The sequence below is a fragment of the Lipophrys pholis genome (genome assembly GCF_963383615.2).
Source record: "Lipophrys pholis genome assembly, chromosome: 22".
NCBI lineage: Eukaryota > Metazoa > Chordata > Actinopteri > Blenniiformes > Blenniidae > Lipophrys > Lipophrys pholis.
In genome coordinates, this window is record NC_137644.1 from 14,886,290 (window position 1) to 14,914,027 (window position 27,738).

Below are 27,738 nucleotides of genomic sequence, written 5' to 3' on the forward strand. Positions count from 1 at the left end.
CCAGCTGTTCTGACCTGATTGAAGGATTATTGAGATATTTGGTCAAATTGCTTATTTTATTCAGACCACACTGTCTCATTGCGTCCTATCATAGTAACATGGGCCTGCGTACAGCACCAGCAACACTTTTTCCCCCACTCATGCAGTTACTTCTGAATATATATGATTGTATTTTGATGATCTATCCAACATTTTAATCTATCCATTCTATCCATGAAGCCGTATTTCATGGTACATTTCAGTCACTTCATTAGTGACATATTTTCACTAATCCACTTGGAGGCTTGTCTAATGCCTGTGCACTGCTACTGTGTGTGTGTCATTGTGACAAACCAAATAGGGACCCTCTCACCAAAAGACGGGGTCACGAGAGGTCAGACACGACGTACACGACGTTCCTATAATTGATGTTTAATATGTTAATCTGCTCTCTGTTCATCGAAACACTTGATCAGTAAGTCACGCTGCACTGTTTTACTCGAGCAAACCTCTGACCCCCGTTTCCACTCACTAATTGCAGTTGTTTCGGGATAAGAGTGTCAGCTAAAGGCGTGAATATAAAAAGCCTGCCGTGTCGCCACACCTGATTTGAATATCTTCCCTCGTCGTTCTGCCTGCTCTCTGTTTCCTTCCCGTCGAGTGACTCATCTTCTTTGTGCTTTTCTGTGTATCCTCGCCTCCCTCTTCTGTTCCTACTGTCTTGAGGGATGTCAGAATCTAAAAAAGCTCCGTCCCCCCCACGGGGATCCAGTGGCTCTTTAAATTTTGCTCTCTCTTATCACACTTTGCCAGTGACTTGTCACCTAGCGGGAAGAAGCTCCCATCTCAAAACTACATTTAGCTAAGAAAGGTCTTTTTTTTTTTTTTAAGCCCAGAGCAATACATATCTCAAAAGCCTGGAGGACAAGACACTCAAATCACAGACAGGCAAAAGATGGGTCTATATTTTTGCTTTATTATTTTCTGTTATTTATTTATTTAATGAAGCCCAATTTCCTTTTATAAATTGTAGTTTTCCTCACTAGATGTCATTAAAAATGTCTTAATCCGTGCTGTTCGGCCTGCATATGCAGTAGTATTGACGTGTGGGTTGGAGATGACGGACAAATCTGGGTGTCAAGAGTGTGCCTTCTCCCAGCATTTTCCTTCTAATTCATCAACTCTTGAATTTTCTTTGTCCCCAAGTTGTCAGAAGCCAGAGACAAGACGGTCAAAGGTCTGAATCGAACAGTCGATTTCAAAGAGCTAAAAGGCAAAGACCCATCGTCTGCAGAACTGGTCAAGAAAATCGAGCAGGTAAACCGTGAACAAGCTGTTTTATTACAGATTCTGTACCGCAAATCAAAACCACCGCGTGTGTGTTTGTGCTTCTGTAGCTTGAAGTGAATATTGCTGAGCGAGAGAGGCAGCTGCTGGAAAGAGAGCTCCTGGTGGACCAGGTGACCCGGCTCTCAAACACACTCAGCGAGCAGGCCGAGAATTTGGGAGAGGACAGACTCTCACTGGCAAAAAAGGTACACAAGAGTCTCTCGTATATAAAATGAAAGGACTCACTCTTCAAAATATTAGATAATATATTATAGACTCAGTCACTGCAACGCAACAGAATCCATCACTTTGTTCAAAAGGCAGATGCGAGTTGGGAGTTCACTGAATATTCCATTTTTGTTTGTACTTTAAGCTTGAAGGTCCACTCAGAGTAGTACAAGTATACTGTGGGAAGATCAATATAGCGGATGTTTTTGAATGATGTTGATTGGTGCTGCCTTGATGACTTCATCCCAGCACATAGAGAGGAGGATAGAACCAAAACCATGCGTGCAGAATGTGTTACTGTGTTGTTCGAGAGTCACTTAATAATCTGTGTGTGTGTGTGTTTCAGCTGAATGACTGCCAAACCAACATAATCAACATCAACCAGCGTCTGATGGCCGTGTCGGCAGAACTTTCCATGAAGCAGGCCGTCGCTTTGTCTCAACAGCAGCAGATCAAAGAGAAAGAGCTCCAGGTCAGACGTGTCCCAGATTATTCACCTTCAACAATGTTCTCAGTCGCCGAGTCCCCTCCGGTCTCCCACCGTCGCACCCATTATTTTTGTCACTCTTCATTGAACATGATCCAAGAAAGCAATAAGTGCCACCCCCACCCCAAAAAAAAAAAAATCATTTTTTTTTTTAATAATTCCTGTATCGCATCATTCACCTCAAACCCATTTACTTAACTTATTTGCACAGTTGAACAAATTGAAGTAAACACGGAGACAAAATGATATTCAGTCATAAATTTTCAAAAAATGAAAAATGACTCCCAGGGGTTTGTACAGAATAAAATGATGCCCGTGAAAAACAAGTAAGTGCCAAGAAGACGAAATGAATTGACGGCCGCACATTAAGTGAAATTATTGGCGAGTCGAGATTAATATTTAGTAGCTGTGCTTCCAATGCAGAAAGCTGGCAATTATTATTATTTTTTGTATTATTTTTTTACAGAATGTGTCGACACAATTTATGTTATTTTATGCAAATTGGTAACCTGAACGTCACATTGAGTTGCAATTTCATTCCTCGTCATGGACATATATTAACAGTAGTGACTTTACAAGCATGTTTTGGTTGATACAGGTGATGGCAATGTTGATATCTTTCCCAGTTCTGAGTTGCAGTAATGCGAGCATGTCCAAATGTCCTGTTTTGCCCCTTCGGGGGGCTTTTCTGAATTCATGAAGCAAAATACTGGAATACTTCGTGGTGTGACTTATCACCGAGCGGCTGCCTCGTGAGCAGCTCTCACAAACAGAAGGAGCAGACGTCGGAGGTTTATAGCGAGCCGTTTGAGCATTAAGGGATATGCAATAAATGCCCAAATGGATTTCCAGAGAGAGACTTGAAGCAGCATTTCTTCTGTCCCACCCACAAAATGACAAAGCGCTGTGAAGTGCTGTCAACATCCAAATGAGGACAAATGAGAGCACCTTAAAATGCAAAACGAGAACACCCTCTTAATCTAATAACATTTTTCAGTTTTTACATTTTACAAACTAAAAAAACTAAGAAAAAGGAAAAATACTGAACCTAATATAGAATATTTGACATTTCCAATTGATCAATGTCTTCAGATTTAGGGTGAAAAAAATGTTACGCTGCCACATTTCGGTTAAAAAAGTCATTTGTTTAGAAAGGTATTGATACGTGTTGATCTTTTAAAAAAGTGCCGAACTACTAAATTCTATAACTAGAGCAACCAAGAGTAAATATTGAGTATTCAAATGTTTTGCTTCTATTCAAAACACACTTGAAAGCTACATCAACGGTAAGTCCATCACTTTTTGAATTCTTTTAAAGTTACTCAGAATCCACATGGAAATAAATTGAATAATTTGGGACTCAGTTTTAGTTGTTAATGTAAACCTCGTATACATTGTCAATACCTTACTGAAGGAAATGTGTCATTGTTCTGAGACAAACATGTATTTTCAGTATTTATATTTCTCAAAAGATACCCGGGTTTGTTGACATTATAGAGTCACAGAAACACCTGAAAATTCCTGAAGCAAGATCCCGTTTGTACACGGGATCTCAAGATCTCTCAAGTATCAGTTTCACATCACTTCAGATTATTCTCTTGGCTTGAATTCTCTTTCTTTGAGAAAGTCTGAATTTTCTGTCAAATCTGTCAAATGTTTATGTTTTCGATGGAGCTGCCGCAACGCCATTTTTGATATCCTAGAAACCCTTGGGGCAGGTTTCCGAAGGTGACGTCAGTTAGCAAAACACAAATACGCAGTTTGATGGCTACAAACTCAGGTTTGTTTGTAAACATATTGACTTTGGTGTGAATGATTTAGGCAACTGCGGTTTGGAAATGAGTAGAAATGAGTGGTAATGGACTTGTTTTGATGTATTGGTTTATTCTTTGTGTGGAAGTGATTCCATTGATGTGACGTATATTTTAAAGATTGTTTCTGGTCGAGCAACTTTAACATCTTTAACTTCTTTTAATGTCAGAAGATAACTTGTATTTCTGTGACGTGAATTATTTTCTTGAAAAAAATCGTAATCTTAAACACATAGGATCAAATGTTGGTTATGTTTCTACATTACAGTTTCAGATACAGTTTAATAATCTCCTGTCTTTCTGGTTTCACACCATCCATAAATGTATTGGTGCTCTGGTTGCTGCTCTGATTTTATATGCATCCATTGTAAACTTAGAACTAATATCCTGTTTAAAAGTGGTATGCTGGGTAATTCTAACAGACTATGTTATTACCCCTAAGAATGATGGGAGCAGGCATTAGAGTTACTTTACTCTTACCTACATTTACACTGTAGAAATTACAGTTGTTGAATTACTAATAAATAGTGTATTATTGTTGCTGCGCAATGTTTCCTTCATCTTGGGTTTTGTGAGTTGAATCACGATCGAATAGTCTGGCCATGGTTTGAACACGGAGTCCAACAGCTTTTTGTCTCCAGAAAAAAATTAAACATAAAAAGATTAAATGCCCCCAAAAAAAGAAAGAGTTGATTTCCCGCACGCCTCCTAAATATTCCAAGACGTTTTCCTGTTAATAACCTGAAGAATCCCTGCAGCTGATGTACGCCCGCAGCTCGCCGCAGACACAGCCACAAAATGAAAGTGCAAGAGGCAGAACTTTGCCCAAATTCTGACACTAATAAAACCATCTGTTTCGGGGGTGTAGCTGGAAGTCAATGGAGCCAGAAGAGTGCGGCGCGGAGGCTGTGAAAGGAATACAAAGTGATTGTGTCTTGTGCTGCTCGTGTGTTTCCAGATGGACAGGTGCCAGCGGGGACTGGAGGAGGGCCTGCCGCTATACCCTGAGATAGAAGAGGAGTGGAGGAGGACGCTCCGGGACAAGAGGAGGAGGCAGAGGGACAAAGAGAAGAGAACGAGGGTAAAGAAACACACAGATCACTGGTCAGAAATTGATTAAAGCACCGAGGGGCAAGAGAAGGAGACACAGTGACAAAGCAAAGAAGTGCAGCTGGCACACGGAGCAGAAGCAGGAATCGATTAAGATTCTGCCGGGACAAAAAGGGGCTGCTGCGTCTGTGAGCAAGAACTATCCAGACTCAGAATAAGAGTTGCTTCCATTTCCAGCACATGCACAAACACAAGATATGACGAGCAGAAAGGTTGACATGCCGCAGCGGCAAAAAAAAAAAAAAGAAGGCACAAATACTGGGATCAGTTGAGTCTGAAACCGGTCCAGCTGTATGCTGCCTGTCTGTTGTCACACTGAACTGTATTTCCTCACATTTTTATTCCTGCTTACACGCTGCTGAAGGGCATCACAATAGTCCGCGAGCACTTTCCCAAACCAAAATAAACAGGAAGAACCCTGCAGAAGACAAAATGTCTGTGTGAATCTTCAGAAGTTTTTGCCTCTTTGCTCAATGTGCATTTTAAATTTCTTAAAATGTAAATGCGTTTTGAAAACCTCAAGAGCACAGAGGGTTGTTGTTTTTTTTTTTGTTTTTTTTTACCCTGTTTATTTAGTGGCAGTTCAGGATATTTATTATTCTTTCTCTCCCATTCAAAGCCATTATTCCTTGTTTTGTATGCGCTCCTCAGATCACATGCCAGCGGATAAACTGTTGATATGCATGAGAAAATCGCCATCTCTTTGAAGCCTCACTGAGATTTGGGCACAGTTCATTTGCATGCCGCTGTGGGGTGAAAGTCAAACGGAGGAGGACTATAGTGTCATGAGGACGTGTGCGCACTTCTCAGCAGGGGTCCGCCATGCTTACAAATTGATCCATCAGCCACACGGGCATCAAATTAATTTTGCCAGCAACTTGTCAGTAACTCTGCTCGCCACATTTCGGGAATTTTCCAGCAATGCTTATAATAAACCAAAGTTTTAACGAACTAATCGCTGCGATATTTTTCACAGAGCGTGCGAAAACTTGTGAGATCAGTCAGCTTGAAGTTTTTCCCGTGTAATGCCAGTGAGCTTTAGAATGAAAGCTGAAACTAAAGGGAACAACTTGGCTCGGTCCCAGCTCCAGTGATATGCCCAGCAGTTATCTAAATCCTGCTAATTAGCATGTTTAATCTGTACACAAATTCTAAATTACCTGGCAATGTCACCGCGGAGCGAGAAGCGACACTTTGTGTCTGCCAGAGGAGAAAAAGTGCACTCATGACTCATTCTCAGCTCAGGAAGGAGTAAGGATAAAGAAAAAATAAGTACTTACACTGATTATTCACCCAGATAAATGTGAAGAAAGGCAAGGCCTTGGAATAAGAGTGAGGTGTGAGGTGCTGCTGAATCTCCCCGTCACAGACGTTTTGGGAAGGTACCGGTACTCCAAAAATGAAGAAAAATCCCTCATTTTCTACACAAACCAACAAACTTACAATGTTTTTTCTTAAATGTACAAGATTGTAATTAAAGTGTAGGTGGTTAAAGTAAGAACTCAACTAGCTGCAAACTTTATTACATCAACAACATATTGCTGCTTTGTTCCACTGCAGCTTTGGAATCTTCCAGTAAAAGTGGACAAAATGAAGCGTAAACATAAAAAGCTACAAATTCCTAAAACACAAGCTCACTTGTTCCGACAATCCACAGCAGGGCTCCGCAACCTTTATGACCAAAATAGCCCTTTTTGGCACTTCAATCAGATTTAACTGGAGCCGCGAAACACATTAAACCTTTAAAATGAGGCCAACACAGGTCTTAAACTTTCATATTTAGGTTTGATATATGAAGACAAACTGTGTCTGATGTTGCATTTGTGAAGTTTTCCACACATTTCTTTTGCTTTTAGTTATTTTTTCCCATTTTATCCATTTTAGTTGTGCTTTTTTTAAAAGCCCTTTTTAGCCAACAGTTAAAATGACTGTGTGTAAATAAAATGAAAATAAAATTTTAAAAAGTTTATTTAGGTATATTTTTGTGGCCACTAAGCTAAAAAAAAGAAAAACATAACTTAAGCTCCTGATATGCATAACTGTGAGCCACCCCTGACCAAGAAAAAAGCCTTATTGGTCAATATCATAATGGTTTTCATTTGCCAGAGGGACACAATGTGTGTCTGTCCACATGTCACTTTAAAATCGACACAGCTTTAGGGGAACAGATGTTTACTATTCTGTGCCTGTTTTTTGCTATTTGAGCAGTGGAGGTGCCAGATGTGAATCCAGATTGGTCTGAAAGTGGCAAAGACACTTGTGATGCACTTTGCACCAAGCAAGATCGTCAGAGCCCTTAATGTTTCTCGTTAATGGTTGGCCCATAATTTAATATTCCGTATGTCACACTGCACACAAGAGTCACTGTTAATACTAATTTGCCGTCTCTGTAATTTCCCTCCCCGATGTTAACATGGTTGAGATAAATTGTGGCCGAGACTCTAATCAGCTTTGTTACCCTGAGCTCACGCTCTCAATGTTCACTGATGCCCTTGCATTTGTCGAGATGTGTTAAAAAAAATAAAAGAATAAAGACACTGCAGGCCTGATTATTCCATTTACTTGATTAAAACTCGAGAATATTAAAATTTAAGCATTTAGTCCAAGGTCATGCATACTCTCGTTAAATATTAATACTGTGTGTGTGTGTGTGGTGTGTGTGTGTGTGTGTCCAGCTTCCTGAAGAAGAGGAGTGGAACCAGTTGCCTAATGGGGTGTACACCACGGCCGAGCCCCGTCCCAACGCCTACATCCCCCACAATGACCTGCTCCCTCTGCCCAGACCCTACGGAGCTCAGCCCCCCTTCAAGCCCTCCCAAACAGGTGCCAACATGAGACACATCCGCAAGCCCACACTCAAACCCTTAGAGATCTAGAGGACAATATGTGTGTGTGTGCATCAACACGCCAAACTGATGAACTGGACCCGTTCCCTCCTCCTGCTCCCTCTCATCAGTTTTCATCAGTGTCCTTCAGAAACACTTTATCCCAGGAAGTAGACAGAATCTCAACTCACACAGTCACATTCATTGATTTGGTCCGTCCTCCTCGTGTCCTCCATTGTCCAGCATACTGCTGCTATGTTGTCATGTGAGTGTGCACTTGTGAACAACATCTGGTTGTAATTTTGTTTAAAAAAAAAAATATTACTGGCAGTGGCTTGATTACACTCTGCTTGAACTGATGCTAAATATGTTTGAAGAGTGAAAGAGAAGACGGAGCAAGCGGGAAGGGGGGGGATTTGTTGTTACATAATGTTCACAAGCTGGGCTTTGTATTCATTTTTGCACCTAACAGCACATTATGAGAACCCCCCCCCCCCCCCCCCCCCCCGCTTTTCTCCTGAAAATAAATGAATTTTTCAGGGACGCCAGAATATTTCTACATATTTCTGCACGCCCTTGTTGTTGTTTCATCCCTCACGCTTGTAATCTTTGAATAAATTGCAATGGGTTTAAGCTCCGTGCAAGACCACGAGTGCCTTCTTAATGCCTGAGATGATAAATGTAAATACACAGAGGAAGCTCCAGCAATGAAAGAGCATAGAGAATGACACAGTGAGAGGAGAATTTAAATGAAGTGGAACGAGTGATGGCACTCAGAAAGCTCAGCAGAGGGGAGCCAAAGTTAGAGAAGGAATAAGAGCTCGAGCTTTAAATTAGGCTGAAGGGTTCAGAGGTGGCTACTCGTGACCGCCTTTGAAACTTTTGAGGAAAATCACTGGAAGCCTTTCCGTCTTTGAGCTCATTTGATGTTTGCTGGAGCTTATAAAAAGTTAAGTGTGTACTTGATAAATTATTGCAATTTAGGTAATGGATTAAGCTCCTAAAATTGTTGAAGAATGCATCTTCCGGCCATCTATCTTCGCTTTCATCCAGCTCACTGTCGCGGGGAGCTGGAGACGATCCCAGCCGAGTATCGGCAATGACCGAGTACACCAGCCCTGAGTATCATAAGGCCCGGGGGCCACATGTGGCCTTTTATCTCTGCTTGACCGGCCCTCAGGGAAATCCTCAATCAAATATGATGGGCTTTAATACATCTAAAATGGTCACATTTCTTTCACTTTATTGGCCATTATTACAATATTGGTTGCGTCTAGGACCTTGGCTATTAGAGCTAGCAGTTGTTACCCTTCAAAATTGGCATTTCATAGTGGAAAAAAAAAAGCTGGTTAATGAAAAACAATATATAGTTTTTATTAACTTATACACTGAACTCAGAAATGTAGAAAATGCAATCAAGATTTCCAAAAAGCAAACTTATTTTATGAAGATATTTTTCTTCTTAAGCTCAAATCGACATAAGTCTCATCCCTTAACAGTATTCCTAAACATTCATGTGGCCCTGATGAACCTCAGTATATGAGAGAAACACAAGGGGAACAAGTAAATTCCACACTGAAATGCTTCCCAAACAGAACCTGGAGGAAGACTCTCACTATGAGTACTCACCACTAGATCAGTTTTTTTTTTTTTTAAATCTTGGCCACATTGTCACATGTTTTATGTAGTTTGAACCAGATCTTCACAATGTTTTCTCTGAGACATCAGCAGCTTGGCTGCTTGGGGGTAAAAGCAGATTTGTTGAGGTCCGGAAAATAGATCAAATCAAGAGTGAATGATGATGCTGATGATCTATTTCCAACATACAAAAAAATATATATAAACAACTCTATACAGAGCTCATGTTTCAATGCGCTTCCGTCTATAAACTCACTCTAACCACACATATGGTTAACTGTAATTAACATAATTTATTGATAGACCTCAATGAGATCTGGTTATTAATTAAACAATTAAAAACGCAACGATTTTAATAACTTGAGGACGAGCGCAACTTTTTAGTTTGATGAAAGTCTCAAACATTCCACTTGTTGGACCAAGGTGAGTTTCCAAACAACAAATGTTATATTTCAGGCTTTTCATTCATTTTGCCCCGTCTGCTCTTTTTTTTTTTTTTCCTGCTCACTTGTTTCCAGCGTCGTCGCTCGCTCTCCCGCCTCACCTGCGTCCACTTCGCTCTCACCGCAGCTGCATCCACTTGCCTGAGTACACACATTATAGAGCAATCCTCCTACTCCGCTTTCTCTTCAGTCATTTTACTCCCCGACGCCAAACACACATGAGAAAACAAGAATCGCTTTTTTTTTTTTACCCTTTAGAAGAAACAGTTTTGAGTCGTTGATGTATTTCATGCTGACAGGTTCTTGTTTTGATTGTCGAAAAGAAAAGAAACCCCCCAGAAGAGTAAAGATTATCTCCAATGAGGAGGGTTAAACCACTAAATCCTTGGGCCTAAAAATAGTGTTTCATTAGTAAACAGTTTGTAGTCGCAGACCATGAATTAAGAAAGACCTTTTTTTTTTTTTTTTTTCCAAGGTCGATTTGTACAAGACTCCAATTAGACCCCCGTTGATTATTTCCCATTGTGCCCTTCCATTAAACATTCAAACAAAAGAAAAGAGGGAGAAGCTTTTAGTATCAGTTGCCCTTGAGTGTCCAGTTTTTGGAAAAGAAGTAAATCCAGGAGTGACGGATGACAGTGTCCGCCTATCTAACCGCTCTTCTTGCCTTCAGTGAAGTTAAAAATGGAAAGTGAAATACGTTTATGTATTATATTCAATGGCGAACAGTCTGCAACCATTTCATTTGAGATGAGTCCTATTTCATCTACAATTACAGAAAAATATACATATTTAAAGACAATGAAATTCAAGGAAGGTTAAAAAACTCAAATAATCCAGATAAGATTTGCACGCACTTTATCCACGTTAGTCTAGTACATAGAGCCTGTATCTGCAATCCATATGCACCTACAACCAAGTTATTGTCACCAGAACCATGTCACTGAACAAACCTCCTGTGCAGAGATGATTGTGGACTGAACTTTACAATCAATACAAGAAACAGGGTGGGGTCATCTGGCCGCTTGTCCACTTCAGGAGACGATTAGGAAAACTGTCTCAAACTCGACTGTTTTGATTATTCAACTGTGCAAACACAACTGGACTTTAAATGCAATCATTCAGTGGTTGAGTCTAATGTCTGAAGGTAATTGTTAATCATCCGGACGGTTTACTAAAGGTGATGGATGAATGGCCGACGCAGACACGGTAAACAGTGTGGCGTCGATGAAGACGTAATTGAAACTCCTCTGATGGGAACACGGGGGCACTTTGACTTAAAAGTTTGGCGTGTACCGTATTAAACAAGCTTCGCACTTCAGCCCCCGTGAGTTGACTCCTCAAGAGGAGACCCGGTGGTGTGATGTCTGTGTGATCATCCACTGCAGGCCGATGCCGAGAGCTGTCAGATTAAGTTAGGCCCCTAACTGTTCAGCGGCTACATAACACCGACTGCATAACAGAGTGTATTGGAGGCAATCAGGTGGGGAGAGAGCGATTTGTCCCCCTTTAAAGGAGGAAATACGCAGAAGAGAAGTGATTAGAGACGGAAACAAAGGCCGTGTGGCCTGAGTTTGCTGAAAATGACAAAAAAATAATAAAAAATTCCAAAGTATTTTCACAACATGTGAGTTGTGTAAAAGCTTGATGGGCGCGTTCTTTAAATATGACTCAGCGTGTGATGGCTGACTCTGAGATTATTTCCTGACTTCAGTGGAACTGCGCTGAGTCTGTCTTAAATACTCAAGAATGCTCACTTCCTTCTCCGCGGAGTTTTTCCACGTTAACAAACTCCGATCGGAAGCTGGGCTCATTCTGTAAATGTTTCCTCAAAGTGGGCCCCGGTTCAGCCAGGGTTTAAGAGGAAGTTCACTGGAAACGGCACACAACACCAAACTGTTACCAACAAGGCACATTCTTTTAAAAAAATAAAAAATAAAAAATGCACAAACAACATTAAAGTAAATCTCTTTATTTACAGCATATTTTACATGGATTTCTTTAAGTAAACATATGGAATGATTAGCAAATCCCTTCTTTCACAAGAATGTTTAGCAAATCATGAAATGCAAACATTCTTTGGAGTTTAGTATGAGAGAAATAACGATCTCAAGATTATGTACACACACATGCCCACCAGCCAGCACAGAACAAGTCCTCCACTTACAGGAAGAGCGCATGTCATCCGATCCATGTGCAGACAGATTGAGAAAAGTCTGTGTTTGTGTTTGTGTTCTTTTATTATTTAACGCCGCAGACAGCCGAAGGTGCTTTCCTCAGTCTTCTCCTGGTAGAAATAGAAGCTGCGTTTACTTGGAACCAGATTAAATACCGCCGACAGAATGTAAACGCTCGGTTTGAAGCTGCGCCATGAAAGTGACGTTCCTTCTTCTCATGCCCAGCATCTTGACGTGATGTCTGTGGGTGTAATGTTTTCCTCTTTTGTTTTCTATGTTCATGCTGTTGTGCTACGCTAAAACACTAAATAATCAGTATTTTAAATATGCGGACACGCCTGGCCTCACGGCAAGACGGTCCAGGTTCATGTACTGGTTGTTCCCTTTCTGTGTGGAGTTCTCTGGTCCTCCTCTGGTTCTCCTCTCTCAGTCCAAAAACATGCATGCAAGGTCGATTGGTGACCCTGATTGCCCCTCGGTGTGAATGTGAGGGTGTGTGGGTGTCTGTCTCTCCCTGTCCTCGGCCTTTGTAAACAGGGATGGACGGATATCTGTTGTTAATCACTGAGTTGAACATTTCTATGCTTTTACTCATCGTCTTTGATCATGAACTTTCGTAGTTGTGTTAAACTGCTTGTTGATAGAAGATTTTTGATGCATTTATTGTTTGTGCCTGGTGACTGGAGTTGCTTGCTGTGTGCGATCATGAAGCCTTTGTGCTGGAATGGAAACAAGACTGATTGGGTGCAGCAGCGTTACAGGTAACACAGAATGATAAAGGGGTGATTTATCTATTCTGGATTCAACATGAGTGTGAAAACTCTGGCGAGAAATGGAGCCGCTCCAGAAAAGGAGCTGCCAGCAGCTATTGAGTTGCAATAAAACTTTGAAAAGCTTGTTTCCCGAAACTAAATTAAACTTTTAACTGAAGGTCTGACAGTGTTGCTTATATTACGGGGCAGCAGATTTGGGAATTGTCCACATATTGTTTTAGAAAACAGGGCGCCGAACCCCAACCCATCGTGGTTTTTCCCTGAAACGAGGAGGGAAACAGGCTGCCTGCTTTTTGGGGGGGGGTTTTTTCCAGCCCCTCCGGCTGTTAGTCCGGGCGCCTCCATCCATCCGTCCCTCCATCCGCGCACTCGTTCATCATCAAACTGTGAGAATTTCTTTATGAGCCTTTCAATACATCCCTTCATTCCTCATTTCCCCCCTCCGTCCTTCCATCATCCATCCACCCAGGCGTTGCTCGTCCTCAAGGCCCAGTCAATGATGACGGGGCCTCTCCTCCTCTCAAACACATTTTCCTCCTCGTCTGCTTCCCTCTCCATCCGAAACCCCCACCACCCCCACCCCCACCCTTCATTTTCCCTCGAAGCCCAGCAGTATGAGCGTCTGCTTCAGAGCCGTCTCCTCCACAAACCGAGCGTCCACGTTCTCCTGCTCCTCGAACGGGTTCAGAGCTGTTCGGCCAGAGAGCGAGAGATAGTTTGATGAAAACACACACACACACACACACACACACACACACACACACACACACACACACACACACACACACACACACACACACACACACACACACACACACACACACACACACACACACACACACACACACACACACACACACACACACACACACACACACACACATTTTCTCCTGCTTCTGCATGATAGCGATTGCTGCATTCTGACCACAACACATAAATACACACATCCTGTCTTAATCCTCCACTGACTTTAGTATCTAAATCAAGCAGACCACACACACACACACACACACACACACACACACACACACACACACACACACACACACACACACACACACACACACACACACACACACACACACACACACACACACACACACACACACAGTACCTTGTTCCTCTATATCAGAGAGTATTTTTGCCACATAGGTGAGGGGTAGAAACTCCGGTCTGAAGGCAGGCTTGTCTCTGCCAGTGAATTCAGTTCCCTGAGGTAGAAGGGAAAAACAAAAACACAACTGCAGTTTTTTACTGTAGGATTCACACAGTCAAAACAAAAATTTCAGCACATCCAAGAGATTAGTCGCTATACTTTTTCCCCCTCATAAACTTGCCTACATTTTTATTTTATTTTTTTTAGAGCAGCTGCATAAATGTGTCTGAAAACTTCACAAAACGCAGAGTCTCAGCCAGCCAATTATCTCACTGGCCCAGAGCATCATGCGTATTTACATCTCGGGGTCGCTGCTTTAACACATTTTAATAAAGTGGTTTCAAACGTTTGCTCGTCTGCAGCGTTTGAGTGGAAGGGAGGAAGTGCGGCGCAGTCGTCTGGGTTACCTTATTCGTGTCGTGCTTCTCCAGCAGAGTCTTGACGTAATCTCTGGAGATCGAAGCTGAACTGATCGGATGATCCCACATGTGGTAGATCCTGCGCTCCATAGGCTGCACGCACAGACGACACGGTTTACATTTCGGGCATGTAGTTCATGTTTTCATTATCGGCAAAATCCCCGCAGCATGTGAACATCTGTTTGTTTCTATTGAGTCAACTTGCATGAAAATTGTGATTGAGTCGGGGACTGCTAATGAGCGGTTTCAAAGAAATCCCACTTCATGAAATGCACACCACGGTTAATAAATAATATTAAAAACCAAGAGATACCACAGGTGTGAATGACAATAACAATAATAATTTTTTTTTTAAATGCAGCTTTTGCTGAAGTCTGCGTGGTTAAGAAGAAAGAAACGCTGCTGAATCACTTCAAGGATCGTCGTTCCCTCAGAGGCGAGAGCAAAGAAGCTGAGACAAACACAAGCAACCTGCTCCATCAGGGATAAAACTCCATGCCACACATTTTCTTTAGGTATCATCATCACTATATATATATATTTTTTAATCTGCAAACGTATTGAAATCAATGATGAGCTATTTCCGCGTGGAAATCTTTTGATTTATGACATCGAGTTTCAAAAAGAGCATATCAGTGGTCTGATGTGGTACAGTCCTCACATCAATGCCTTAATCTGTGGAGCAGCTTGATTCCTCATCTACACCTCCTCAAAATGAGAAGAAGTGAGATTATACTAGCTACGCCTGCCTCGACAGCGATGTCACTCTGAGGTAATCATGTCAATTTAATGAAAACGTGTCAACTGTAAAAAGGAAAATGCTTAGAAATTCCTCCAAATTTAGCTGAACTCTTGAATTATTAATCACTATTATCAGATTGACATGATGGACAAGTTGACGGAGGATTTCAGGCTGTATTGAAACTTTTACACCTGCCAATTACGTCTTCCACTTTTTTTGGACACCAACAGTCTCCAGATCGCTTCTTATTAAACATTTAAAACTGGATGAATTCGCAACAGAGCCAATGCAGCCGTCTCCTCATCCCTTGTGTGTGTCTTCCTTGTGAAAAGTGAATTATGAGGAGAGTGTTATTAGAATTCCCGGAGGTGGGGGGGGGTGGGGGGTGGGGGGGGGCGTTAAAGCACGTGTATAATGAAAATTACAAGGACGGTTGCTGGATTTCGTCAAATCTCTAGCGTTTCCTGACGTGTGAGTCGTACCTGCTGAATTCCTCCAGCCTGCCAAACTCCCCCGACGAATGTCCGACGGAGAGGAAACCGAAGCGAGACACTAAACAGTTGACATTCCTCTGATAATGGTGCGAATGTAACACACACACACACACACACACACACACACACACACACACACACACACACACACACACACACACACACACACACACACACACACAAAGCTACAAGAGGACCATGCTGGAACCCCCCCACAAGAACACGTGGACGTTACACAACAGTAAGGATGTGAACACACAGACTCATTGACAACCACCCAGCAAACCGCCCCCCTCCTCAACACACACACACACACACACACACACACACTCACCAGCTGGTTACACAAGTGCTGTGTGATTGGCTTGAGGGGGGCTTGAGGGAGATGAGACCAAAAATAACTTCAAACTTTTAATTGGACCAAAATGGGAAGTTTGTGGAGAGCCATTCCAGAAAAGATCAAACCTCTCCCTTCACTAATGGAGGAGGCTACGATCCTCCTCATGCATTGTTTTACACCAAAGTCTGCACAGCTATTACGAGCGTCCGATCGCTTCGTTCGCTCGGATTGAACGAGTGGTCAAGTTGCCACACAGAAACATTCAGAGCCAAGGCGGGCTCCTCGGCCGGCAGGAAGTGCCGTCATTCCAAACGTAGAAACGCAAACATCACCTCGGGGAGTCTCTTAAGTATGCTGAACTTCAGTCTCTCGTTGGCGTCACTGTTGTCCAGATCTAAACACGAAGTGAAAGAAAAAGATGAGTTTACTGTGGAGAAGAACCTCCCACGGAAGTTCAGATAACGACACATATTAGTATGACTGTAGGTAAAATAAACGCACGGATAAGCATTAAACTTGGAGGTGAATTGGCTGACAGGAAGCAGTGTGGCTGATTCCTCCGATTTAAAGCCTAAATTGCTCCTGCAAATCTCATTTTTAATTGCAACTCATTTCCCAATAGGAAATTAAGTTAGTGAAGTTTTATCAGTTCCATCCGTATTCCATAATACCAGTAACCAACCGTAAGCATCACTATTAAGTCTGTTTCGAAATATGAGATGAACTCCCAGCAGATTTGGTACATGGATTTATAATCTCCTACAAGATAAACCTTCACAACTTAACTGATGATATGACTTTACTTCTTGCCGTTTCCTCCAAAGAAATCTGCTTTTCTTCTGTATATTATTAAATAAATGTCAAAGCAGCTCCAGTTCATGAGATTTCAAAATGTTCCTGCCATGTCGTTTTCAACTATTTATGCAGAATGCTTGAACATTTCGAGCATTAAACTACTGCACAAATGCATTTTATTTCAGTTGGATAATAGTAATATTATTTAAGACCAGTAATAAAAACAAAATGTTCCCACACTGGAGCTCTTTATCTTTACACTGAATCTTTACCACGAAAGCTCGTTACCTCATTGTGAGAAAACTAGACAAAGTCATGCGCTCAGGGTGAATGCACATATCATACAACAGCTATAAGAGAAGTTCTTTGTTTGGAAGGGGGGAGGAGGGGGGGGGGGGGGGGGGGGATTTCACTGTATTTTCCAACAGAAGGTTTCATTAAACATTGACTTTATGTTGCGATTGTAGTCATTTTTCTTCTGTAACTGTGTCGTGTTTCAAAAATATGGACACTTCTTCCCCTATAGTCTGAGCCAAAACAAAGAAAAACTTTGTTTAGCAATAACCCATGTAAAGGTTTTCTTCACTGTGTGCTTCTAACTTTGAACACGTTTCTACTATGGCATGTTCCAGCTACTTTAAGTCTGTAGGAGACCTTTTCCACAACTGCAGATTTTAAGGACACTTTTCATTTTTAACCACGATACCAGTGGCTGTCCGCTCAGTTGAGCTTTTTACCTCAAACTGAGTTTTCAATATCCTCTATTTGCTAAAGTACCAGAGGAAGCGATGCAGCCTTACAGCATGATGATACCTCCACCGTGCTTTATCCGTAGTTTCCCATTTCTCAATAGACTTTGTTTCAATAACAGTGGACAAAGTGATGCACAACCCAAAGAAATGTATATATTTTGGTTAATTTCCAGCTGTGGTTTTAAAGAAAATTGTCTTTTTTTGCTTTTCTTTCAGTGGTAGTATCCACGATGGCCTTTGTCCAATGAATGCCTGCTTTATTTAGTGTGCAGCCTGCGGCCGAGGCTGAAGTCATGATCCAATTAAAAACCTTAAACTTCTGCCTGCGAGTTACTTATTAGCGCCACGTCGAGAAAACATTTGTAGTTTTATAACTGTCAAACTTTGTGTTAATATTACAGACGGCTAAAGCAGGAATTTCAAAATATAGTAATAGTTTTTTAATTTATTTATTCATTTTTAATCAAATACAGGTCACGTTGATTTTAAGCATTGTGAGTCTGCATTTGCAAAAACTTTGATAATCAACAAAAGAGCTGAAAGTAACCGTGGAAATTTCCAGAATTATGCTGAATATACAGATTTGGTCCCGATGCGTGTATTTATGGAGATATGTGATATTCTGTGCTGAGGAAATTGAGGCGACATTAATTTAAATGTAAAAACAAGACAAATGGGAATAAAGAGGTCTTGCACTCGTTGGATTTGGGAAAAACTTCAATGAAGATGTGTTTGTGTGCGTTTGTAATGAGGCAGAAAGCGCATACCTGCCCGTCCAATTACTCTGAGTGAAGAAAGTTGAATTTAAAATAGATATCTGATTAATCCCTGCGGTGAGGTGACGCAAAAACCCGCTCACTTTAAAGTCTTAGAAAACCCCTTTTTTTCCCACTTTGATGCTAGAAACTGTTTGGGACACGCCGTTCTGGATAATCGCTTTATCTTCAAGGATCTTTGTTTGCTCGGTACATGACAAAGAATCATGTAAACTACAGAAAACTCAGGAGTGATAAGAAAGGCTGTTTATTTTTTTTTTGTTTTGTGTTTTCAGATCTGCTAATCTCAGCGCCAATCCACAGTGTTTGGCTTGAGAACAATGTGCTTTCCGGAGAATTAATCCCACAAAAGAAAAGAGATGCCTCATGAGTGTTACTGAGTAATGCCTTTGTATTTCCAGCATGCTGTAAAGCCTCACCTCTCTGTACAGACAAACACAGACAAACAAAAACATAAAGGACCGTGCTGCTTATCAAACTGGTAAACACGATACGAGATGAATCGGAGAAGTTCCTGCTGCATCCTGCCAGCACGCTGGAGCCCGAGCTCTACAGGACGACCCGCTTTCACGGGTTCACTGCTCACAAGTTAATTAGCGCGCGGCGCAAACCGTCGACGCAGCCCGGATTTATCATTTCTCTGCATGTGCAGGTGGCAGCATTCATTTAATTAATATTTATTACAGAAGCACTTTTGCAGCGTTCCGGTCACGTTTGCTTCAGTTTTTGCACGTTGTTTGTTAAAAATATCGATTTTTCTGGTTCTGTATCTCCTTTTTTTTTGTGTGTGTTTCCCAAGCGGATGTACTAATGATGGTTACCCACATGATGTGACCGTGCAGCACTTATTGTTCCTGTTATTTACGCAGCACAACACAGTGATTACTATGCGGCAGATACCGGGCAGAATTAGTATGCGGCTTGTATTTGTGACAGAGCGCATATGTTTGCTGCGAGGTAAAGCGAGGCGGGCGATGACCTTCCAGCTGTGGTTGAAAGAAAAAACATAAAACAGACTGTAAATATACGGTTTTTAATTCAAATGCACTTTTGCTTGCTTTTAAATATGAGTTTCTTTTACGGTATGCACATAGGGCTTTTCACATTCGCATCAGTTACTTCTATGGCTAACTAATACTTTTTATCTGCGGTAACTGCTGAAGTAACTGAATTCTCCTTTTGAATGGTTATGAATAACAAAACACAGTTAGCTCGGCGCTAAACGCTAATGCAAGAACGCCTACTTTGTAAACTTTGCGTTCATTCATGACATTATAGACATCCAACAAAATTTTGCAAATGCATCATCATCCTAACCTGCAAATTAAAGCTTTGCAAAACACTGAACTGCATTCGTTTGTGCGTTTTGGAGCATGAATAGGAACATGAGAAGACGACCGACGAGGCTCCGCTAAACAATCCAATCTACATTTTATTTGCACGTTTTACTAATTAAAGGGGGGGGGGGGGGGGGGGGGGGGTTCAAATTAATTTAAAAGTTTGACGGGAGAAAGTCCGAGCTGTTCATCCGACTCATTGTGGTCGTCAGCTTTACTCTTCTCACACTCGGCTTCTTGGTTTACGAGTCTGTGCATCTCAGCGCCTCCGACAAAACCGCCACATGTAAGCGAGACGCTGACGTTTATGGGAGGCTTTTACTTTTTCAATCACTATCTGAATCCGCTCTTTTATTTATTTATTTATTCATTTATTTTTGCCTGTCGACATCAAACGGTCGACAGCACCACAAAGAGAACGAGCCTCCTCATGCCTCCTAATGACAGCTCATGATATGCTCCCCGCATTATGAATACTCTCATATTTTTCGGCTTTTTTACGCCGACGTGGTTTGATAGACACTGAAACTAATAGGAAAGTAGGGCCTTGTGTATTTAGAGTGCAATTTAGACGTGATGCTTCAGCCCCAATAATAAACTTTTCCATGACAAAACCATCTGACGTTGCGTTTCGTGACGACATCACACCAAATTTCATGGCTGTTTGTCCAGTTGGGCTTTGAAGATGGATCAAATAAAACACCCCATTAAAAGATAAATACATTTCTCCATCTTTATATGTATCTATAAATTATTTCCAACTGATCTCTGCAAAAAGAAATTGCTAAAATATCTCTTCTATAATAGATTTCCTCCTCTCGACTTAATGTAAACTGGTATTAAATGCTTGATGACTAAGTGAACTGACCTTGCGTGATGCATCATGGGAGTGTTTAAAGGGGTCATATTATCCAGCTTTTCAACACTTTCACATGGTCCCGTTGGTCCAAAAACTTATTCAAAGATAATTTTCATCCATTTGAATATTGGCTCATAGGAGCTACATTCAGTATCTGCTGTGTCTGTTAGAGCTCGACTGGCTCCGCCCACATATTCCCATCTTGGGAAGAGGAGGAAGTACTTCCTCTTGTGGTGCCATGTGCCAGAGCAGAGCAGCATAATTGTGGGAGGGTCAAATAGAGGGCCTACCTTCATTGGGATTGGCTAAACCCCCGATGACCCTATAGAGGGTTTGAGTTCTGATTGGCTGGTTGGAGCAACACACTTTTTAAAAACTGAAACAAGCCAGGAAGAGAGAGGACAGACTGTCTTCCCCTCTGGGGCGTCATTCTCTGGTACGGCGGCGATTATTACTGTTGGAAAACCTTTAGAAAGTGAATTTTGCGTAATATGACCCCTTTAAAGGCGCAGTCTGTAAATCAGATTATGGTAATGAGGGGAAATTAAGTGCAGACAAAGACAATATTCTATTTTGTTAAACACCGTAAATGTAAATTTTAACCATAAATGCATACATTTCTATATGATACTGGCCTTTTGGTTTTTTTTTTAATACGAGATGGGAATGGAGGGGAGCTGGAGAATTTACCATATCGTTTGTTAAATAATAATGAATTTTATAAAAACGTAAACTAAAGGAAGGTTAATGAAAATGTTAAAATCTAAAAACGGACACTTGTGCAGACTTCGTCTCTCAGACTTTTAAATAAAAGAGCAAGTAGTTGAACATTCACTCCATTGGGCCTTTATACTGCTTCATCCGACTCAGGGTTGTGAGCGCTGCGGCTTTTTCCATCTAACTTTGGGTAAAGATTCAATGATATTTCCTGAAAACTCTGCGTGTGTGTGTGTGTGTGTGGGTGTGTGCGTGTGTGTGGGTATTCGCCTGCACCTGTCATGAGTCGAGACACAAAGGTTTCGGTGAGCTGGAGGAAGCCGTGGTCGATGTACTGGAGGAAGGTGTGATGAGGGAGGCAGCGCACAGCAAACACTGCAAACACGGTGTGATAGCCTGGAGACAGACGGGTGGAGAGGAAAAAGGCGGGAAGATGAGAAGGGAAAAAAAAGTTTCCTGTCAATCAAAATGAAGAAAGAAAAAAAAAAAAGAATCAAAGCAAGACTACCTAACGTCACCTTGGCTGTACAACTTCGGATGAGAGTGAATCGTTGGTTTTTTGTGTGTGTGTGTGTGTGTGTGTGTTTCTTTTTGAATTGTTTTACCTTTATTTACTAAAGGGAAACAGACTCGCTACACCTGCCGTTTCACTCGCAGCTTCACTGCTCGCAGCCTGCTGCCTTGCTGCGGGGCATTTCTCATTTTCTCTCCCATTCCTGTGCACTTCAGGATTTCAGCCCCCAAACATTCATTCCTAAGTGGCTAAAATCACAGGATGGGGGATTCATCGGGAGGGGGGGGGGGGGGGGGGGGGGGGGGGGGTCGTTACTGCAGACAGCCCAAAATGAATTCAAATTACTGAAAATGTATTCACTCTGCCTTACCCTTGTCTGCACATTGCTCATGTTTAACATATTTTTGGTTACATTAGTGCAGAGGAGTGCCGGTCTGTTGTCCCTCAGTGCAAACACATCATTGTTATTCTGGCTGGAGTGGAGACGGACTGAATTATACAAACTAAAAGTAGCTAAGAACAGATTAAGACTACAGCTAAGTTACAGCCGGGTTTAGGATAAGTCTGCACGAAATAATCTTGGTAAATAGAAGGAGCTAGGAGTGTGTGTGTGTGACCTTGTTCATCCATCCATAAGCATGGGGACCTAAACCAGTCATGTAAATATGAAGACAACAATGGAGGTGAAGTTGAGATTGAGGTGAGAGATTGTAAATCACAGTTGAGTTTGAAGCTTTGACTTATATTCATTCCCTACAAAATGACAAAGTTGTGTCCAATACGGCTTCGAAGTGTGTGGGTGTGTGTGTGCGCGTGTGTGTGTGTGTGTGTGCGTGTTACCAGGCGGGAGTGGTAAGCAGAGACTCTGAACGGATTCCAGGATCCGGAACATGAAGTGAAAGGCCGACCAATCGGACGGACTGCCCTGCTGCGTCCTGAAAGACACACACACACACACACACACACACACACACACACACACACACACACACACACACACACACACACACACACACACACACACACACACAGATGATTGTTATGTAACATGAGCACATGCGAGAAGAGAGGTCATCTCCAGTTTTGCACATGGGGCACACACACACACACACACACATACACATACACACACACACACCCACTCTCACACACACACACACACACACACACACACACACACACACACACACACACACACACACACACACACACACACACACACACACACACACACACACACACACGCGCACACACACACGGCAGGGAGTGATGGGGAGGGGCGGGGTCTGGACGCTCATGTTCTTCCAACACCTCGCACGTTCCACCTTTACAATGCAAACAAGCATTAAAAAAAGAGACGTGAGCGACTCACAAGGACAAAACTCGAGGCCCGAGCTTCTGCTTCAGCCAGACCGACTCCAGCATGTGTCTGATGAGCTCCAGCTAAACACACACACACACACACACACACACAGAAAACACACACACTTTAGGGCTTTCACGCTCGATTACACTGAAATGAGACATTTTCCCAAAACAATGTCGCGCGTCACGCGCATTTTCTCAGAACATGCAATTTCAACACTTTTTTTTTTTTCCTTCGAGGAAACAAACATTTGTTCTCCAATCGATGCCCTCACTTCCTTCTTTCCCCCCCTACTTCCCATTTTCTATTCCACTGAACAAGGGAAACACGTTGCATCAGGACGTAAGCAAATGTTCAAAGAGGCCCTAAAAGTTTCAACACCATTTTTTCTTTTTCTCTTTTTCTTGTTAATCCGGCATCGTTTCAAAGCACTTGACCCGGTCTGAAACGTGCCGGCTGTCGCCGCCTCTTCTCTCCACGGAACACCGCTCAGTCACCGTCGGTACAATAACAGGAAAGCGAGCTGCCTCATGCTCATCCTGCGCGCCAGTGGGAAACCCTCCACCGCCAGCAGCAGCAGCGTCCTCACATGACCTCCGGATGGGAATTTCAATTAGCTCCACTTACGTAACGGACGAGTTCAAATACGACACAATCAGAACCTTTCGTCCTCTAATAAGTTTTACATAATATTTAACTCAAAAAAGCTCATTGTTAGTGAAGTCGGGAGGTATCCAGTTTTCTATTCTTTTTTAAAAATATTTCTAATAAATGGAAAGTAGGTAATCTTTTTAAGCTTTTTGTTTATTTCAACATGTTTTTATACATATTTATATACAACTCAAAGTGAACAAATGAAAATGTACTCATAATAAACCAAAACAAACATAGAATTCTACAATAAGGCTAACTCATGGCATCATCTATCTATCTATCTATCTATCTTTTGTATTTTCCTTTTGCATATATAGTATATTTTATTTCTATTTTAGATTATGCTGTGTAAAGATTAAATTCTATAACCCAGATTAATAACGTTACATCCTGCAATTAATCACACTGCATTCAAAGGGAGTGTATTGAGCAAGTTTAGTTCATAAGGCGATGCAATGTAAATAAAAATGCAAACAGCAAGTAAGTAGTAAGTGCTCGTTAAAATCAATGTCACATTATTAATTTTCCTGCAATTATACACTTTTCTATATCATTTTGTTGTTGTGCTTTCCTCTGCACGGGTGGTTTAAATGTTTATATTTTTTGTTTTGATCAATGAAAGTAAATCCCAGGACACCTTACACCCGTGTGTGTTTGTGTGTGTGTGTGTGTGTGTGTGTGTGTGTGTGTGTGTGTGTGTGTGTGTGTGTGTGTGTGTGTGGTGACACGTGATAATTAACATGAGATCTACTCCGTCTCGAGGAGCCTGTGAAGATCTGTCATTACAAAGTTAATGCAATCTCCATTTTCACAAACTTCTCCTTCTTTCCCAACTAACACCTTTCTGCTGATGTAATCAATTACAAAGCCTGAACACATATTTTAATACTATTTTGGTGCAATAACAACAATTATAATAATAAAAAAAAATAGCAGTCAACAGAAAAGGCAGAAGAAATGATTTAAAGCCACGGACGCGCACACGGTAATCCCCGCATGGCTTTCTCTCCATTAGAATAAAATCTGGATTCAGCGATTTGTTCTAATGAGCCTCGGCTTGACTGGATTCATCTCCAGCTAACAAAAGGTTTATTAAGTACACCTTTCCTGCGTGCCGGACAGATGTATCGCCGGGTACTTTTCCTTGACATCGCGAGTTCAAAGAAAGAAAGCGTTTCAGTCGTCTCTATCAACAGCGACAGGAAACACGACCATTAGTCTCGATAAGCGCCAACAAGACGGGAAGATGTTCTTAATGTGATGAAGGGAAGTCGGCCCTGGTGGACGGAGTACCACCCTGAGTTTTTTAAAGCCTGAGTCAGCTGCACGTGAAAGTGAGTTCGCCCGACTGTTCTTTCAGTAAAAACCTCCCCCGGGGCCGTTTCTCATGGGTCCTTGTGTGAGTCTGTTCTCCGAAGATGAGAAACTTTTTTTTTTTTTTTTTTAAACTTAAGCTGAGCTGAATGAAACAGTTTCATTCCGAGTCTGAAGGTGTAGGTTAAAACTCATGAGCCCCGTCGTGCCAGGCTGCATCGGCTGATCCCTCAGTGAGCACGGAGGATTGCTCCGCTCTTTTTTATTTATTATTTCTTTTTTTTTAAACGGTCATTTGCAATTTTATGAAGTCCAAAAAAACCTTGTGCATCTTGCTTTCTCGTGGATTTCCAGCTTTACCTTGTGCCCCGATTTAATAACGTCTGTGTTGATATGTGCTGTATGTCAGGCCCTAACTGCGAGGGGATTTACCTTCCGGGAATACTAAAGTCTGACTTTACAGAGCCGAGAGCCTCTATAAAGTACTGAAACAGAAAGTATGGCCGCCTCTGCACTTGGTTATGTAGATTGTGGCTGGAAAGGTGGGATAGAGAAATTCTGATTAGGTTTTTGGATGGATTTTCTTGGTCATCGTGTCCATAAAAACCTGGAATACTTCAACAGTGGCATATATATATATTAATTTCACAGCTTTCTATCTTCAGTATTGAGTTGAAATAGGCCCAAAAAAATGTAAAAAAATCTGTCGCCCAATGTTAAAATCCAGTTATTAAAGCCTTTAAAGCTGAATAATTAACAAACTGTCTCATGTAATTAATCCGTTTGAAGAAACTCTGAGTCCTATCATGCTTTGTTTGTGCGTTGTTTCATAGATCCTCACAGACAGTTGATGAACTATTTGAAGATTTCACAGGTTTCATCTCATGTTTTCTCTCCTGTCAAGTTTTGGACAGTGAAGAGAGAATCTATTTAAAACAGTCGTCGACGTTGACATTGGTATTTGCGATACACTTGCAGTTTGTTGATGATTTGCAACACTTTTATCATCAATTATCTACGTTCCCGCAACTTACTCCTTTCGCTGGATACAATCCAGTTTATTCTAAGTCTTATAAAGAAGTGGATCAATGACTGATTGTTTTCAGAAGAAATCACAATAAACAGAAAGAAGTTCACTTTTTTTCTTTAGTTGTTTTCTGAAACTTTATTATTACTTATTTAGAAGTGAACAAACATTATTGTGCGCGCAGTGGAGACTATTCAAATTCATAAATTTGCGTAGAAGACCCAGGTCTGAAGTGTAGTGTTCTCAATGTCCAAGCTATCAGCATATAAATAGCCAAAACCCTGTCAGTGGATCCGCGATGCTAAAAATAAAAAAACCTAAGGATACATGTCACGTTTGTTTTAGAGGACTGAAAGTGCGACCTGATGGTTTCCAGGAACCATTTAGTCAAAATAGACAATGTTTTTTTTTTTTTCTCCCCCCACTGAGTATCACTTAACCTTCCCGGGGAAAAGATTGAGGATCAGCATTAAAAAAACATAACTTAAAAGCTCCGCGTCAATTCCTGGACTTCCTTTCTGTCTGCGGCTTGCACTCACACACTCAAGAGCACCCACCAGTTTGGCGACGTAGTTGACAACCAGCGAGTCGATCTTCTTCTTCCCCAGTCGAGGCAAGTGTCTGTTGACGTGCTCTCGGAGCCGATCCACCATCTGCAATGCAAAAAAAACAAAAAAAAACAACACACTAAGTTGATGATCCTTTGAGTTAAACTGACTGCTTGTGTGTTTCAAGAATGATGTGCGGCGCACTCGGCGGGGGCAAATTGAGTTCAGCTCAAAACTTTCCCTTGACTACAATGTCGCCCCAAATTGATTTTTAGTGAGGAGAGAAGAAGACCTGTGGATATGAGAGGTGGAGGAGGAGAGGAGGGGGGGGGGGGGGGGGGGGGGGGGGGTGGAAAAGTTAGTTTCTGGGAAGAAGTAAAAGAGATGTGAATGGAAGGAGTGATGGAAATAAAAGAGCGAAACACTGGAGGACTTGGGTCAGTCTAAGAATAGCGTAAAGGCTTCCAGCATCTTGCCTGAACTCCATTAAGTCGGAGCTATCTGCTCTTTAAAAACTGTGCTGAGTACAGGGAAAATCTGGGGGGGGGGGGGGATATGAAATTGTCCATCAAACAGGGGAAGAAGAAGAAGAAAAAAAAAAAATGCAGGACAGGGACCTTAAGATGCCCTTATTTTTTTTAAAGTGTCGACTCATCTGAAGCGTAACAGGAGCGTCACCTTAAAAGATGACTGTGTAGGGAAATAATCGGTTGTCAGCATTTCACTTGAGATTTTCCCGGGGTCCATATATCAAGCTGAGTTAAAGGAAAGTCCACCTCCTGGAGCTCTTAAAACTGTTGTCCAACAACAACCTGGAGTGTATTTACAGTACTTTACTCATCGGCGGTGATGAGCAAGTACACACACACACACACACACACACACACACACACACACACACACACACACACACACACACACACACACACACACACACACACACACACACACACACACACACACACACACACACACACACACACACACACACACACACACACACACACACACACACACAGTGCAGAGAGGATGAAAAGAAGGTGTTCGGCAAACAATCCTGTCTCCTTGGCTTTGGATTCTGCTCCGGCTCCGTTTGATTTTGAGTGACGGGACGTTAACAGCCGTCTT

At 41.8% G+C, this 27,738-nt stretch overlaps 2 protein-coding genes across 2 annotated transcripts in view; one reads left to right on the forward strand and one right to left on the reverse strand.

Annotated features, from left to right (window-relative positions):
- ccdc146 (coiled-coil domain containing 146) overlaps window positions 1-7,820 on the forward strand; it is a gene marked incomplete at both ends in the record, with an annotated part of 32,671 nt that extends 24,851 nt beyond the window's left edge. Inside the window, 5 exons of the mRNA XM_080491587.1 lie at window positions 1,186-1,296; window positions 1,377-1,514; window positions 1,883-2,008; window positions 4,793-4,915; window positions 7,620-7,820. Coding sequence (XP_080347713.1) covers window positions 1,186-1,296; window positions 1,377-1,514; window positions 1,883-2,008; window positions 4,793-4,915; window positions 7,620-7,820 — 699 coding nt within the window. The remainder of the gene's footprint in view (window positions 1-1,185; window positions 1,297-1,376; window positions 1,515-1,882; window positions 2,009-4,792; window positions 4,916-7,619) is intronic.
- A 3,988-nt stretch (window positions 7,821-11,808) lies between these two features.
- Window positions 11,809-27,738, reverse strand: part of gsap (gamma-secretase activating protein) — a 30,070-nt gene continuing 14,140 nt past the window's right edge. Inside the window, exons 25-32 of the mRNA XM_080491983.1 lie at window positions 26,620-26,715; window positions 23,074-23,144; window positions 22,542-22,636; window positions 21,464-21,583; window positions 16,284-16,345; window positions 14,364-14,468; window positions 13,915-14,011; window positions 11,809-13,490 (exon numbers count right to left, since the gene is read on the reverse strand). Coding sequence (XP_080348109.1) covers window positions 13,390-13,490; window positions 13,915-14,011; window positions 14,364-14,468; window positions 16,284-16,345; window positions 21,464-21,583; window positions 22,542-22,636; window positions 23,074-23,144; window positions 26,620-26,715 — 747 coding nt within the window. The 3' untranslated portion in view covers window positions 11,809-13,389. The remainder of the gene's footprint in view (window positions 13,491-13,914; window positions 14,012-14,363; window positions 14,469-16,283; window positions 16,346-21,463; window positions 21,584-22,541; window positions 22,637-23,073; window positions 23,145-26,619; window positions 26,716-27,738) is intronic.